The sequence below is a fragment of the Oncorhynchus gorbuscha genome, linkage group LG13 (assembly GCF_021184085.1).
Source record: "Oncorhynchus gorbuscha isolate QuinsamMale2020 ecotype Even-year linkage group LG13, OgorEven_v1.0, whole genome shotgun sequence".
In the NCBI taxonomy this organism is placed as follows: Eukaryota; Metazoa; Chordata; class Actinopteri; order Salmoniformes; family Salmonidae; genus Oncorhynchus; species Oncorhynchus gorbuscha.
Window position 1 is genome coordinate 52134289 of NC_060185.1, and position 16554 is coordinate 52150842.

A 16554-nucleotide genomic window follows, 5' to 3' on the forward strand; every position below is an offset into this window, starting at 1 on the left:
TCTATCTCTCGCTCTCTGTTCCCCCTCTATATCTATCTCTCGCTCTCTGTTCCCCCTCTATATCTATCTCTCGCTCTCTGTTCCCCCTCTATATCTCTGTCTTGCTCTCTGTTCCCCCTCTATATCTCTGTCTCGCTCTCTGTTCCCCCTCTATATCTATCTCTCGCTCTCTGTTCCCCCTCTATCTATCTCTGTCTCGCTCTCTGTCTGTTCCCCCTCTATATCTATCTCTCGTTCCCCCTCTATATCTATCTCTCTGTTCCCCCTCTATATCTATCTCTCGCTCTCTGTTCCCCCTCTATATCTATCTCTCGCTCTCTGTTCCCCCTCTATATCTATCTCTCGCTCTCTGTTCCCCCTCTATCTCTCGCTCTCTGCTCTCTCGCTCTTCCCCCCTCTCCCCCTCTATCTATCTCTCGCTCTCTGTTCCCCCCCTCTATCTATCTCTCGCTCTCTGTTCCCCCTCTATATCTATCTCTCGCTCTCTGTTCCCCCTCTCTATCTCTCGCTCTCTGTTCCCCCTCTCTCTCGCTCTCTGTTCCCCCCTCTATATCTATCTCTCGCTCTCTGTTCCCCCTCTATATCTATCTCTCGCTCTCTGTTCCCCCTCTATATATATCTCTCGCTCTCTGTTCCCCCTCTATATCTATCTCTCGCTCTCTGTTCCCCCTCTATATCTATCTCTCGCTCTCTGTTTCCCCCTCTATATCTATCTCTCGCTCTCTGTTCCCCCTCTCCCCCTCTATCTCTATCTCTCTCGCTCTCTGTTCCCCCTCTATATCTATCTCTCGCTCTCTGTTCCCCTCTATATCTCTGTCTCGCTCTCTGTTCCCCCTCTATATCTATCTCTCGCTCTCTGTTCCCCCTCTATATCTCTGTCTCGCTCTCTGTTCCCCCTCTATATCTCTGTCTCGCTCTCTGTTCCCCCTCTATATCTATCTCTCGCTCTCTGTTCCCCCTCTATATCTCTGTCTCGCTCTCTGTTCCCCCTCTATATCTCTGTCTCGCTCTCTGTTCCCCCTCTATATCTCTGTCTGTCTCTGTTCCCCCTCTCTGTTCCCCCTCTATATCTATCTCTCGCTCTCTGTTCCCCCTCTATATCTATCTCTCGCTCTCTGTTCCCCCTCTATATCTATCTCTCGCTCTCTGTTCCCCCTCTATATCTATCTCTCGCTCTCTGTTCCCCCTCTATATCTATCTCTCGCTCTCTGTTCCCCCTCTATATCTATCTCTCGCTCTCTGTTCCCCCTCTATATCTATCTCTCGCTCTCTGTTCCCCCTCTATATCTCTGTCTCGCTCTCTGTTCCCCCTCTATATCTATCTCTCGCTCTCTGTTCCCCCTCTATATCTATCTCTCGCTCTCTGTTTCCCCCTCTATATCTATCTCTCGCTCTCTGTTCCCCCTCTATATCTATCTCTCGCTCTCTGTTCCCCCTCTATATCTATCTCTCGCTCTCTGTTCCCCCTCTATATCTCTGTCTCGCTCTCTGTTCCCCCTCTATATCTCTGTCTCGCTCTCTGTTCCCCCTCTATATCTCTCTCTCGCTCTCTGTTCCCCCTCTATATCTCTCTCGCTCTCTGTTCCCCCTCTATATCTCTGTCTCGCTGTTCTCTGTTCCCCCTCTATATCTCTGTCTCGCTCTCTGTTCCCCCTCTATATCTATCTCTCGCTCTCTGTTCCCCCTCTATATCTATCTCTCGCTCTCTGTTCCCCCTCTCCCTCTCGCTCTCTGTTCCCCCCTCTCCCTCTTGCTCTCTGTTCCCCTCTCCCCCTCTATATCTATCTCTCGCTCTCTGTTCCCCCTCTATATCTATCTCTCGCTCTCTGTTCCCCCTCTATATCTATCTCTCGCTCTCTGTTCCCCCTCTATATATATCTCTCGCTCTCTGTTCTCCCCTCTATATCTCTCTCTCGCTCTCTGTTCCCCCTCTATATCTATCTCTCGCTCTCTGTTCCCCCTCTATATCTATCTCTCGCTCTCTGTTCCCCCTCTATATCTATCTCTCGCTCTCTGTTCCCCCTCTATATCTATCTCTCGCTCTCTGTTCCCCCTCTATATCTATCTCTCGCTCTCTGTTCCCCCTCTATATCTCTGTCTCGCTCTCTGTTCCCCCTCTATATCTATCTCTCGCTCTCTGTTCCCCCTCAATATCTATCTCTCGCTCTCTGTTCCCCCTCTATATCTCTGTCTCGCTCTCTGTTCCCCCTCTATATCTCTGTCTCGCTCTCTGTTCCCCCTCTATATCTATCTCTCGCTCTCTGTTCCCCCCCCCTCTATATCTCTCTCGCTCTCTGTTCCCCCCTCTATATCTATCTCTCGCTCTCTGTTCCCCCTCTATATCTATCTCTCGCTCTCTGTTCCCCCTCTATATCTATCTCTCGCTCTCTGTTCCCCCTCTATATCTATCTCTCGCTCTCTGTTCCCCCTCTATATCTATCTCTCGCTCTCTGTTCCCCCCTCCCCCTCTATCTATCTCTCGCTCTCTGTTCCCCCTCTATCTATCTCTCGCTCTCTGTTCCCCCTCTATATCTATCTCTCGCTCTCTGTTCCCCCTCTCCCTCTCGCTCTCTGTTCCCCCCTCTCTATCTATCTCTCGCTCTCTGTTCCCCCTCTATATCTATCTCTCGCTCTCTGTTCCCCCTCTATATCTATCTCTCGCTCTCTGTTCCCCCTCTATATCTATCTCTCGCTCTCTGTTCCCCCTCTATATCTATCTCTCGCTCTCTGTTCCCCCTCTCCCCCTCTATATCTATCTCTCGCTCTCTGTTCCCCCTCTATATCTATCTCTCGCTCTCTGTTCCCCCTATATCTCTCTCTCACTCTCTGTTCCCCCTCTATATCTCTGTCTCGCTCTCTGTTCCCCCTCTATATCTATCTCTCGCTCTCTGTTCCCCCCTCTATATCTATCTCTCGCTCTCTGTTCCCCCTCTATATCTCTGTCTCGCTCTCTGTTCCCCCTCTATATCTCTGTCTCGCTCTCTGTTCCCCCTCTATATCTCTGTCTCGCTCTCTGTTCCCCCTCTATATCTCTGTCTCGCTCTCTGTTCCCCCTCTATATATCTCTCGCTCTCTGTTCCCCCTCTATATCTATCTCTCGCTCTCTGTTCCCCCTCTATATCTATCTCTCGCTCTCTGTTCCCCCTCTATATCTATCTCTCGCTCTCTGTTCCCCCTCTATATCTATCTCTCGCTCTCTGTTCCCCCTCTATATCTATCTCTCGCTCTCTGTTCCCCCTCTATATCTATCTCTCGCTCTCTGTTCCTGTTCCTCCCTCTATATCTATCTCTCGCTCTCTGTTCCCCCTCTATATCTATCTCTCGCTCTCTGTTCCCCCTCTATATCTCTGTCTCGCTCTCTGTTCCCCCTCTATATCTCTGTCTCGCTCTCTGTTCCCCCTCTATATCTCTGTCTCGCTCTCTGTTCCCCCTCTATATCTCTCTCTCGCTCTCTGTTCCCCCTCTATATCTATCTCTCGCTCTCTGTTCCCCCTCTATATCTATCTCTCGCTCTCTGTTCCCCCTCTCCCTCTCGCTCTCTGTTCCCCCTCTATATCGCTCTCTGTTCCCCCTCTATATCTATCTCTCGCTCTCTGTTCCCCCTCTATATCTATCTCTCGCTCTCTGTTCCCCCTCTATATCTATCTCTCGCTCTCTGTTCTATCCCCTCTCCCCCTCTATATCTATCTCTCGCTCTCTGTTCCCCCTCTATATCTCTGTCTCGCTCTCTGTTCCCCCTCTATATCTATCTCTCGCTCTCTGTTCCCCTCTATATCTATCTCTCGCTCTCTGTTCCCCCTCTCTATCTATCTCTCGCTCTCTGTTCCCCCTCCCCTCTATATCTATCTCTCGCTCTCTGTTCCCCCTCTATATCTATCTCTCGCTCTCTGTCCCCCTCTCCCCCTCTATATCTATCTCTCGCTCTCTGTTCCCCCTCTATATCTCTGTCTCGCTCTCTGTTCCCCCTCTATATATATCTCTCGCTCTCTGTTCCCCCTCTATATCTATCTCTCGCTCTCTGTTCCCCCTCTATATCTATCTCTCGCTCTCTGTTCCCCCTCTATATCTCCTCTCTATATCTATCTCTCGCTCTCTGTTCCCCCTCTATATCTATCTCTCGCTCTCTGTTCCCCCTCTATATCTCTGTCTCGCTCTCTGTTCCCCCTCTATATCTATCTCTCGCTCTCTGTTCCCCCTCTATATCTATCTCTCGCTCTCTGTTCCCCTCTCTATCTATCTCTCGCTCTCTGTTCCCCCTCTATATCTCTGTCTCGCTCTCTGTTCCCCCTCTATATCTCTGTCTCGCTCTCTGTTCCCCCTCTATATCTCTGTCTCGCTCTCTGTTCCCCCTCTATATCTCTGTCTCGCTCTCTGTTCCCCCTCTATATCTATCTCTCGCTCTCTGTTCCCCCTCTCCTCCTGTTCTATATCTATCTCTCGCTCTCTGTTCCCCCTCTATCTCCGCTCTCTGTTATATCTATCTCTCGCTCTCTGTTCCCCCTCTCCCCTCTATCTATCTCTCGCTCTCTGTTCCCCCTCTATATCTATCTCTCGCTCTCTGTTCCCCCTCTATATCTATCTCTCGCTCTCTGTTCCCCCTCTATATCTATCTCTCGCTCTCTGTTCCCCCTCTATATCTATCTCTCGCTCTCTGTTCCCCCTCTATATCTATGTCTCGCTCTCTGTTCCCCCTCTATATCTCTGTCTTGCTCTCTGTTCCCCCTCTATATCTCTCTCTCGCTCTCTGTTCCCCCTCTATATCTATCTCTCGCTCTCTGTTCCCCCTCTATATCTCTGTCTCGCTCTCTGTTCCCCCTCTATATCTATCTCTCGCTCTCTGTTCCCCCTCTATATCTCTGTCTCGCTCTCTGTTCCCCCTCTATATCTCTGTCTCGCTCTCTGTTCCCCCTCTATATCTATCTCTCGCTCTCTGTTCCCCCTCTATATCTATCTCTCGCTCTCTGTTCCCCCTCTATATCTATCTCTCGCTCTCTGTTCCCCCTCTATATCTATCTCTCGCTCTCTGTTCCCCCTCTATATCTATCTCTCGCTCTCTGTTCCCCCTCTATATCTATCTCTCGCTCTCTGTTCCCCCTCTATATCTCCCTCTCGCTCTCTGTTCCCCTCTCCCTATATCTATCGCTCTCTGTTCCCCCTCTCCCCCTCTATATCTATCTCTCGCTCTCTGTTCCCCCTCTATATCTATCTCTCGCTCTCTGTTCCCCCTCTCGCTCTCCCCTCTATATCTATCTCTCGCTCTCTGTTCCCTCTCCCCCTCTATCTATCCCCCCTCTATATCTATCTCTCGCTCTCTGTTCCCCCTCTATATCTCTGTCTCGCTCTCTGTTCCCCCTCTATATCTATCTCTCGCTCTCTGTTCCCCCTCTATATCTATCTCTCGCTCTCTGTTCCCCCTCTATCTATCTCTCGCTCTCTGTTCCCCCTCCCCCTCTATATCTATCTCTCGCTCTCTGTTCCCCCTCTATATCTATCTCTCGCTCTCTGTTCCCCCTCTCCCCCTCTATATCTATCTCTCGCTCTCTGTTCCCCCTCTATATCTCTGTCTCGCTCTCTGTTCCCCCTCTATATCTATCTCTCGCTCTCTGTTCCCCCTCTATATCTATCTCTCGCTCTCTGTTCCCCCTCTATATCTATCTCTCTGTTCCCCCTCTATATCTATCTCTGTTCCCCCCCCTCTCTATATCTATCTCTCGCTCTCTGTTCCCCCTCTATATCTATCTCTCGCTCTCTGTTCCCCCTCTATATCTCTGTCTCGCTCTCTGTTCCCCCTCTATCTATCTCTCGCTCTCTGTTCCCCCTCTATATCTATCTCTCGCTCTCTGTTCCCCCTCTCCCCCTCTATCTCTCTCTCGCTCTCTGTTCCCCCTCTATATCTATCTCTCGCTCTCTGTTCCCCCTCTATATCTCTCTCTCGCTCTCTGTTCCCCCTCTATATCTCTGTCTCGCTCTCTGTTCCCCCTCTATATCTCTGTCTCGCTCTCTGTTCCCCCTCTATATCTATCTCTCGCTCTCTGTTCCCCCTCTATATCTATCTCTCGCTCTCTGTTCCCCCTCTATATCTATCTCTCGCTCTCTGTTCCCCCTCTATATCTATCTCTCGCTCTCTGTTCCCCCTCTATATCTATCTCTCGCTCTCTGTTCCCCCTCTATATCTATCTCTCTGCTCTCTGTTCCCCCTCTATATCTATCTCTCGCTCTCTGTTCCCCCTCTATATCTCTGTCTCGCTCTCTGTTCCCCCTCTATATCTATCTCTCGCTCTCTGTTCCCCCTCTATATCTATCTCTCGCTCTCTGTTCCCCCTCTATATCTCTGTCTCGCTCTCTGTTCCCCCTCTATATCTCTGTCTCGCTCTCTGTTCCCCCTCTATATCTATCTCGCTCTCTGTTCCCCCTCTATATCTATCTGTCTCGCTCTCTGTTCCCCCTCTATATCCATCTGTTCTCTATCTCTCTCTGTTCCCCCTCTATATCTATCTCTCGCTCTCTGTTCCCCCTCTATATCTATCTCTCGCTCTCTGTTCCCCCTCTATTCTGTTCCCCCTCTATATCTATCTCTCGCTCTCTGTTCCCCCTCTATATCTCTGTCTCGCTCTCTGTTCCCCCTCTATATCTCTGTCTCGCTCTCTGTTCCCCCTCTATATCTATCTCTCGCTCTCTGTTCCCCCTCTGTTCCCCCTCTATATCTATCTCTCGCTCTCTGTTCCCCCTCTATATCTATCTCTCGCTCTCTGTTCCCCCTCTATATCTATCTCTCGCTCTCTGTTCCCCCTCTCCCTCTCGCTCTCTGTTCCCCCTCTCCCCCTCTATCTATCTCTCGCTCTCTGTTCCCCCTCTATCTATCTCTCGCTCTCTGTTCCCCCCTCTATCTATCTCTCGCTCTCTGTTCCCCCTCTATCTCTATCTCTCGCTCTCTGTTCCCCCTCTATCTATCTCTCGCTCTCTGTTCCCCCTCTATCTGTTCTCGCTCTCTGTTCCCCCTCTCCCTCTCGCTCTCTGTTCCCCCCTCTATATCTCTCTCTCGCTCTCTGTTCCCCCTCCCCCTCTATCTATCTCTCGCTCTCTGTTCCCCCTCTATATCTATCTCTCGCTCTCTGTTCCCCCTCTATATCTATCTCTCGCTCTCTGTTCCCCCTCTATCTATCTCTCGCTCTCTGTTCCCCCTCTATATCTCTGTCTCGCTCTCTGTTCCCCCTCTATCTATCTCTCGCTCTCTGTTCCCCCTCTATATCTATCTCTCGCTCTCTGTTCCCCCTCTATATCTCTGTCTCGCTCTCTGTTCCCCCTCTATATCTCTGTCTTGCTCTCTGTTCCCCCTCTATATCTCTGTCTTGCTCTCTGTTCCCCCTCTATATCTCTGTCTCGCTCTCTGTTCCCCCTCTATATCTCTGTCTCGCTCTCTGTTCCCCCTCTATATCTATCTCTCGCTCTCTGTTCCCCCTCTATATCTATCTCTCGCTCTCTGTTCCCCCTCTATATCTCTGTCTCGCTCTCTGTTCCCCCTCTATATCTATCTCTCGCTCTCTGTTCCCCCTCTATATCTCTGTCTCGCTCTCTGTTCCCCCTCTATATCTATCTCTCGCTCTCTGTTCCCCCTCTATATCTATCTCTCGCTCTCTGTTCCCCCTCTATATCTATCTCTCGCTCTCTGTTCCCCCTCTATATCTCTGTCTCGCTCTCTGTTCCCCCTCTATATCTCTGTCTCGCTCTCTGTTCCCCCTCTATATCTCTGTCTCTGCTCTCTGTTCTCCCCTCTATATCTATCTGTCTCGCTCTCTGTTCCCCCTCTATATCTATCTCTCGCTCTCTGTTCCCCCTCTCCCTCTCGCTCTCTGTTCCCCCTCTCCCCCTCTATCTATCTCTCGCTCTCTGTTCCCCCTCTATATATATCTCTCGCTCTCTGTTCCCCCTGTATATATATCTCTCTCTGTTCTCTGTTCCCCCTCTCCCTCTCGCTCTCTGTTCCCCTCTCCCCCTCTATCTATCTCTCGCTCTCTGTTCCCCCTCTATCTATCTCTCGCTCTCTGTTCCCCCTCTATATCTATCTCTCGCTCTCTGTTCCCCCTCTCCCTCTCGCTCTCTGTTCCCCTCTCCCCCTCTATCTATCTCTCGCTCTCTGTTCCCCCTCTATCTATCTCTCGCTCTCTGTTCCCCCTCTATATATATCTCTCGCTCTCTGTTCCCCCTCTATATCTATCTCTCGCTCTCTGTTCCCCCTCTATATCTATTGTCTCGCTCTCTGTTCCCCCTCTATATCTATCTCTCGCTCTCTGTTCCCCCTCTATATCTATCTCTATCTCTGTCTCGCTCTCTGTTCCCCCTCTATATCTATCTCTCGCTCTCTGTTCCCCCTCTATATCTCTGTCTCGCTCTCTGTTCCCCCTCTATATCTATCTCTCGCTCTCTGTTCCCCCTCTATATCTCTGTCTCGCTCTCTGTTCCCCCTCTATATCTATCTCTCGCTCTCTGTTCCCCCTCTATATCTATCTCTCGCTCTCTGTTCCCCCTCTATATCTATCTCTCGCTCTCTGTTCCCCCTCTATATCTATCTCTCGCTCTCTGTTCCCCCTCTATATCTCTGTCTCGCTCTCTGTTCCCCCTCTATATCTCTGTCTCGCTCTCTGTTCCCCCCTCTGTTCTCGCTCTCTGTTCCCTCTATATCTCTGTCTCGCTCTCTGTTCCCCCTCTATATCTATCTCTCGCTCTCTGTTCCCCCTCTCCCTCTCGCTCTCTGTTCCCCCTCTCCCCCTCTATCTATCTCTCGCTCTCTGTTCCCCCTCTATATCTATCTCTCGCTCTCTGTTCCCCCTGTATATATATCTCTCGCTCTCTGTTCCCCCTCTCCCTCTCGCTCTCTGTTCCCCCTCTCCCCCCCTCTATCTATCTCTCGCTCTCTGTTCCCCCTCTATCTATCTCTCGCTCTCTGTTCCCCCTCTATATCTATCTCTCGCTCTCTGTTCCCCCTCTCCCTCTCGCTCTCTGTTCCCCCTCTCTCCCCCTCTATCTATCTCTCGCTCTCTGTTCCCCCTCTATCTATCTCTCGCTCTCTGTTCCCCCTCTATATCTATCTCTCGCTCTCTGTTCCCCCTCTATATCTATCTCTCGCTCTCTGTTCCCCCTCTATATCATTGCTCTCTCGCTCTCTGTTCCCCCTATATATATCTCTCGCTATCTCTCTATATCTATCTCTGTTCCCCCTCTATATCTATCTCTCGCTCTCTGTTCCCCCTCTATATCTATCTCTCGCTCTCTGTTCCCCCTCTATATCTATCTCGCTCTCTGTTCCCCTCTATATCTATCTCTCGCTCTCTGTTCCCCCTCTATATCTATCTCTCGCTCTCTGTTCCCCCTCTATATCTATCTCTCGCTCTCTGTTCCCCCTCTATATCTATCTCTCGCTCTCTGTTCCCCCTCTATATCTCTGTCTCGCTCTCTGTTCCCCCTCTATATCTATCTCTCGCTCTCTGTTCCCCCTCTATATCTCTGTCTCGCTCTCTGTTCCCCTCTATATCTATCTCTCGCTCTCTGTTCCCCCTCTATATCTCTGTCTCGCTCTCTGTTCCCCCTCTATATCTCTCTCTCGCTCTCTGTTCCCCCTCTATATCTATCTCTCGCTCTCTGTTCCCCCTCTATATCTATCTCTCGCTCTCTGTTCCCCCTCTATATCTATCTCTCGCTCTCTGTTCCCCCTCTATATCTCTGTCTCGCTCTCTGTTCCCCCTCTATATCTATCTCTCGCTCTCTGTTCCCCCTCTATATCTATCTCTCGCTCTCTGTTCCCCCTCTATATATCTGTCTCGCTCTCTGTTCCCCCTCTATATCTATCTCTCGCTCTCTGTTCCCCCCTCTCCCTCTCGCCTCTGTTCCCCTCTGTTCCCCCTCTATCTATCTCTCGCTCTCTGTTCCCCCTCTATATCTATCTCTCGCTCTCTGTTCCCCCTGTATATCCCCCTATCTCTCGCTCTCTGTTCCCCCTCTATATCTATCTCTGCTCTCTGTTCCCCCTCCCCTCTCTCCCCTCTATCTATCTCTCGCTCTCTGTTCCCCCTCTATCTATCTCTCGCTCTCTGTTCCCCCTCTATATCTATCTCTCGCTCTCTGTTCCCCCTCTCCCTCTCGCTCTCTGTTCCCCCTCCCTCTATCTATCTCTCGCTCTCTGTTCCCCCTCTATCTATCTCTCGCTCTCTGTTCCCCCTCTATATCTATCTCTCGCTCTCTGTTCCCCCTCTATATCTATCTCTCGCTCTCTGTTCCCCCTCTATATCTCTGTCTCGCTCTCTGTTCCCCCTCTATATCTATCTCTCGCTCTCTGTTCCCCCTTTATATCTCTGTCTCGCTCTCTGTTCCCCCTCTATATCTATCTCTCGCTCTCTGTTCCCCCTCTATATCTCTGTCTCGCTCTCTGTTATCCCCTTTATATCTCTGTCTCCTCTCTGTTCCCCCTCTATATCTATCTCTCGCTCTCTGTTCCCCCTCTATATCTCTGTCTCGCTCTCTGTTCCCCCTCTATATCTCTGTCTCGCTCTCTGTTCCCCCTCTATATCTATCTCTCGCTCTCTGTTCCCCCTCTATATATATCTCTCGCTCTCTGTTCCCCCTCTATATATATCTCTCGCTCTCTGTTCCCCCTCTATATCTATCTCTCGCTCTCTGTTCCCCCTCTATATCTATCTCTCGCTCTCTGTTCCCCTCTGTTCCCCCTCTAACTATCTCTCGCTCTCTGTTCCCCCTCTATATCTATCTCTCGCTCTCTGTTCCCCCTCTATATCTATCTCTCGCTCTCTGTTCCCCCCCTCTATCTATCTCTCGCTCTCTGTTCCCCCTCTCCCTCTTGCTCTCTGTTTCTGTTCCCCCTATATCTCCCTCTCGCTCTCTGTCCCCCCCTCTCCCCCTCTATCTATCTCTCGCTCTCTGTTCCCCCTCTATATCTATCTCTCGCTCTCTGTTGTTCCCCCCTCTATATATATCTCTCGCTCTCTGTTCCCCCTCTATATCTATCTCTCGCTCTCTGTTCCCCCTCTATATCTCTGTCTCGCTCTCTGTTCCCCCTCTATATCTATCTCTCGCTCTCTGTTCCCCCTCTATATCTATCTCTCGCTCTCTGTTCCCCCTCTCCCCTCTATCTATCTCTCGCTCTCTGTTCCCCCTCTCCCCCTCTATCTATCTCTCGCTCTCTGTTCTCCCTCTCCCCCTCTATATCTCTGTCTCTCTCCATCCTTTCTCCATCTCTCGCTCGCACGCCAGGGCTGTGCCGGTCATTCGATTTTGCCCGCCGGTTATTGTCATGTAAACATGATTGACCATTAATTAAGATACGTACGTTTAGCATCTCCAGGCCTCCGCGCATATAAACCGCATGCAGGCCGCTGATGCACGCCTTTGGAGCATTTACATTTAAATATAAATTAAACATATACACCATCACAATAAATCTATGTTTTATTTTAGGCAGGTTTAAATAAGCACGATATGAAGACAATGTGTTTCAGAAGAACAGAATATGTGTTGGACGACTGTATGTTATCTGGCTATACACCATGCCGTAGGCTGTCGGCGTGCTTATTTAGGAGATAAGATGTGCTTATGAATCCCGTGCCATTAGTTAATATTATAGGATTTTATAGTAAGAAGAATATACTTGAACTCAGCTAAATGAAATAGAAAGGATATTTGTCCCATTCCGGGAGCGAGTCTGCATATGAAGTGGCTGTGTTGAGTGTAAAAGTGATCATTGGAAACAAGTCCTATATGCTAGATTTAGAGTTATTTGGCAACTTTAGTTGTGAATGATCCAATCTAAACATAATAATAATAAACATAAATGGGATGCATGATGCAACTATAGACTATTGATGATTTGATAAAGTCTCTACAAAAAAACTTGCGCTCTGTTCCTTGAGTCCAGGCTGCACATGCTGTTCTCTCATCAAGTGGTCATATTATCACCCATCAGACAATTCGCAATTTAATTTAGTCTTTGCTAATGTGTCAAATTTGATTCAATTTAGAATGGCCCATTATCAAATGGGCAGGGCCAGGGGGGAAATGATTGAATGTTGTCATCTGTATGCAGTGGAATGGCGAATGGAGGCCGCTGCTTTCCCACTGGTTCGGTTTTCAATCATGCTGGTAGGCTACCCTGTTATTTCACTCCAGGCATCAACCACTGTTTGAGGAGCATGTCTCTTGCTGTATGCAGTCTCTTGCTGTATGCAGTCTCTTGCTGTATGCAGTCTCTTGCTGTATGCAGTCTCTTGCTGTATGCAGTCTCTTGCTGTATGCAGTCTCTTGCTGTATGCAGTCTCTTGCTGTATGCAGTCTCTTGGGTATGCAGTCTCTTGGGCATGCAGTCTCTTGGGCATGCAGTCTCTTGGGCATGCAGTCTCTTGGGCATGCAGTCTCTTGGGTATGCAGTCTCTTGGGCATGCAGTCTCTTGGGCATGCAGTCTCTTGGGCATGCAGTCTCTTGGGTATGCAGTCTCTTGGGTATGCAGTCTCTTGTGCATGCAGTCTCTTGGGCATGCAGTCTCTTGGGCATGCAGTCTCTTGGGCATGCAGTCTCTTGGGTATGCAGTCTCTTGGGCATGCAGTCTCTTGGGCATGCAGTCTCTTGGGCATGCAGTCTCTTGGGCATGCAGTCTCTTGGGCATGCAGTCTCTTGGGCATGCAGTCTCTTGGGCATGCAGTCTCTTGGGCATGCAGTCTCTTGGGCATGCAGTCTCTTGGGCATGCAGTCTCTTGGGCATGCAGTCTCTTGGGCATGCAGTCTCTTGGGCATGCAGTCTCTTGTATGCAGCATGCAGTGCAGTCTTGGGCATGCAGTCTCTTGGGCATGCAGCATGCAGTCTCTTGGGCATGCAGTCTCTTGGGCATGCAGTCTCTTGGGTATGCAGTCTCTTGGGTATGCAGTCTCTTGGGTATTCCGCCCAAACTCTGTATGCCAGCGGCTCTCCTACCCTGTTCCTGCAGCTACCCAGTGTTTAATTTGTGGAACCAAGTGAAATCTGTTCGGGAATATTGATAGTAACACGTTTTCAAAACAAAACATATTCAATTCAACTTTTGGCAGCCCCTCTCTCTGCAAGCTGGAGAAAGGAATTGAAGCAAAGAGAGGAGATGGAAATGCATGGTGTGGAGAAATTATGTAGCTAAAGGTAACGTGTCAGCCTATTTAATTATGAAAATATAACAAAATCCCTAAATACAAATCCACTATAATTGTAGGCTAACTGTAAGCCGCCCTGCACAATCAGTGAACCAATAGCATCGCCTAGTTCTATACTTTCTCTCTAAGACTCATAGATAGAATGTTTGGAGCATAGCATGAGGTAACCAGTCCATCCAGTATGCATAATAATACAGTCCACTCAAAGGCCATTACGAGAATTTGTTTAATTTTGGAGTATAGGCTAGCTAGAGCAATTATGTACCAATTGTGTGCCCATCTGGAATCAGTTATTATATGTTTTTCTGCCATGCATAATATGTGGTAGGCTATGTATTGTCATTATTTTAATTTCAGGCTTAATATAAAATGATCACCTTAGAAAGCGCTGTCCATTTCGTTGTGTTTGGCTTTGAAACAACGTCCCGCAATGACCATGTTTTAAACCCGTTGTTGAACTTCTTTCTTCAACTTGATTGATCCCAGTGAGGTGAGTTTTAAAAGTACGATACTGTTTTGGTGATGTGTTGGATGTGATTTTAGATTGTATTTGCGTTGATGTCAGAGTGGTTCGATGGGCAATAGAGCCCTGAGTACCAGGCCATTAGCGACCTGGTGGTCAGTCGTCAGCTGGGTACTACCAATGGATGTCCAGAGTGCATAAGAGGAGATTACCATGGAATTTGACTGCGGTCATGACTCATGACTGCCGGTATGGCCGTAACATGGTCACCGCAACAGCCCTAATCACACCCTCTTTCTCCCTTACTCTGTCCTCTCTTTCTTTCTCTCTTTCTCCCTCACACTCTTCTCGCTTCTCTTTCTCCCTCTCTTTCTTTCTGTCAATTCCACTAGGTAGGGTATTCTAGTGGTTAGAGCATTGGACTAGTAACCAGAAGGTTGCAAGTTCAAACCCCCGAGCTGACAAGGTTCCAAGACTGTCATTGAAAATAAGAATTAGTTCTTTAACTGACTTGCCTAGGTATGTCCTAAAGCTCCTCACTCTCATTCTGCTTTTCGGTGCAGGCGGCAGCACTTCAGGTACCGCGAAGTGAGTGTATAGTGTGAGCCAGATTTCAACATTCTTAAGTAGGAGAGAGGAAGAGAAAGAAGTGCGGAGCGAGAGAGAGTGTGTGGAGAGTAGGTGTCTGGTCTGGATAGTTGAACGACACTGAAACTGCTGATGTAACACAGCTGGTTGTTTTAGACACGCATGCACAGACACACACACACACACACACACACTCACCCCTTTGCGTATGCATAGTGCAATTCCCGGAGCTTGCTCCAGCTTGGATTGACTTCCAGGCTTTTTACCATCTCCCTCTCAATCAGAATATTTGTGTGAGTGTGTACAGTATGTGTGGAAGAGGGAGGGAGTGCACGAGACCTAGAGGGAGAGGGTGAGACTGGGTGCTAGTGAGTGCGTGCCTGTGTGTGTGTGTGTGTTTGACCGTCAGTTCTGGTCAGCTGATGGCCGTGGCTTGCTTCGATTGGAGGAGCCAGCTGTGTTCAGCTGCAGTGTAGGCAGATCAGTGCGGAGAGTGGAGAGACAAGGCAGCCTCTGTCTCCTGCAGCCGGAGGGAGCCCAGCGCCCAGCAGTGCAGAGCTAGAGGAGAGCAGTGGGTCTGCAGTACGAAGCAGGCAGGCAGGGCTGGAGCACCGGTGCTTTAGGACTGGAGCAGGGCTACAGGGGGAACCTGGGCTAACCTAACCTGGACTGGACTAGGCTGTAGCTGGGCTTTCCTGAACTTAGCTCCATTAGGCTGGCCCAAGGTCCAGACTGCTAGGGACAGGAGGCCAAAGCTGGGTGGTGATCCCAGGGCAGAGGGCTCTGTCTGGGGGTGACGTGGTTGGGTACCTGGGTATGGGCTGCTCGGCCAGCTTGGTGCTCCTCCAGGCCCTGCGTTCCGTGGGCCGGGCCAACTGTGCCCGCATGTGCTCCCCCCAGGACCAGCTCTCCCCAGATGTCCTGCTGCCCGGTGAGGGCCGCGCCACCTCCGGGGGAAGTAGAGCCCTCACCATCATCGTTATGGTAACTAACATCAGACTGCGGAGCTATAGGCTGCAGCCTCCCTTGTTCCTTTGTTGGGGGTTGGGGTGTGCAAGAGGGCTAGAGGGAATCTGTTTGGTCTCCTATTTTTGGATACGAGTGTTTTACCATGTGGTTTTCTCCCCTTGCTGTATGTTAGTGTGTCCTCTCTCTGTGTGTGTGTGCATGTGACTGAGTGTGTGTGTTGCATGGGTGTGTGAAGGGTAATGTACAGTATTATCGAGGAGCGAGGCATGATGTGATCAGAGCTGTGTGAGGGAGTGGGGCGAAAACAGAAGCAGAGGGCTGGCGGGGGTGTACAGGGAGAGAAGTGGGGTGGGGGGCTGGCTGGGGTTCAGTCCTGAGGAATTTAGTTTCTGTGGGAAAAATGTGCCTCATTGCTCATGGTTCGTCTAGTAGGCTGCTGATAAGATGTGAGTGTTTGTCTAAGTTAACGGGTGAATGAATGAGCAAATGAACAAATGTAGGATACTGGACTGGCCAACATTCTTATGTTTCTGTCTGTGAGTGACAGTGATACTGATTGTGCAATACCATTTGGATCCATTATTAGGAGCAGTAGGGTGGAGTTGCCCCTATACGCTGCTCTTGGTTCAGTTTAGCATTTTCCCTACTAATGGTTAAGGCCATGATTGTGGAGGGGAAGCTGATCCGAGATCTGTACCTAGAGGAAGCTTCACCCCAGAGTTATTAAGACAGCGTTGAGACGTGACCGCTTGGTTCATGATGATTCATAAATTAGTAGGTGTGACATCAGTGGGGAGTCTGAGACGGATGGTATGTGAGGTGAGGATATACCCAGGGTGGCAAGGTGGTGCCGAGGAGCAAGGGTGTAGAGATATTTAATAGTTACCCCTGTTGAATGGTGACGACAATCCTGGCTGCATCTGTATCTCAATGTCCCTGTCTGTCCGACCGTCCATATGCCTGGTCGTTGTATGGACAATCCCCCTCTCTGGGACACGCATCAACATCAGCCTCTGTTTCCCGAGGGCTGCATGGATGATAACATTGAGGAAGTAGAAAATGATGTCAGGCTCATTTTGGCGTGATCCATAAGGTTTGCCTGACGACTCAAACAGAGTCCTTCCGCTGCTCTGTCGCTCGCTATGTACTTCAGTCTGAGACCGCGATCATTGAAGTCGTTTATGGTGACGTCAAAATGAGGGGCGTTGTACAAGTCAAAGTCATCGGCGTTTGGACGTAACCAATCAGAGGAACAAAGTCAATGATACGTTTTCAAAATGTCGCTTTACCCACGTGTGTTTTGGCTCTGGTGATGATTTCCATTCTAGACATCGTAGGGGAGGCTAGCCAG

The 16554-nt window shown here is 49.6% G+C and overlaps 1 protein-coding gene across 8 annotated transcripts in view; it reads left to right on the forward strand.

Annotated features, from left to right (window-relative positions):
- Positions 1-16554, forward strand: part of LOC123993121 (dedicator of cytokinesis protein 10-like) — a 185925-nt gene that overhangs the window by 56598 nt on the left and 112773 nt on the right. For 6 of the 8 annotated variants that reach the window (XM_046294927.1, XM_046294929.1, XM_046294934.1 and 3 more), the window contains exon 1: positions 14728-15218. The exons of the other annotated variants lie outside the window; for them this stretch is intronic. In XM_046294927.1, the coding sequence (XP_046150883.1) occupies positions 15051-15218 (168 nt within the window). In that variant the 5' untranslated portion in view covers positions 14728-15050. Of the gene's footprint in view, positions 1-14727; positions 15219-16554 lie in introns of those variants that run through there. 8 annotated transcript variants of the gene reach the window in all.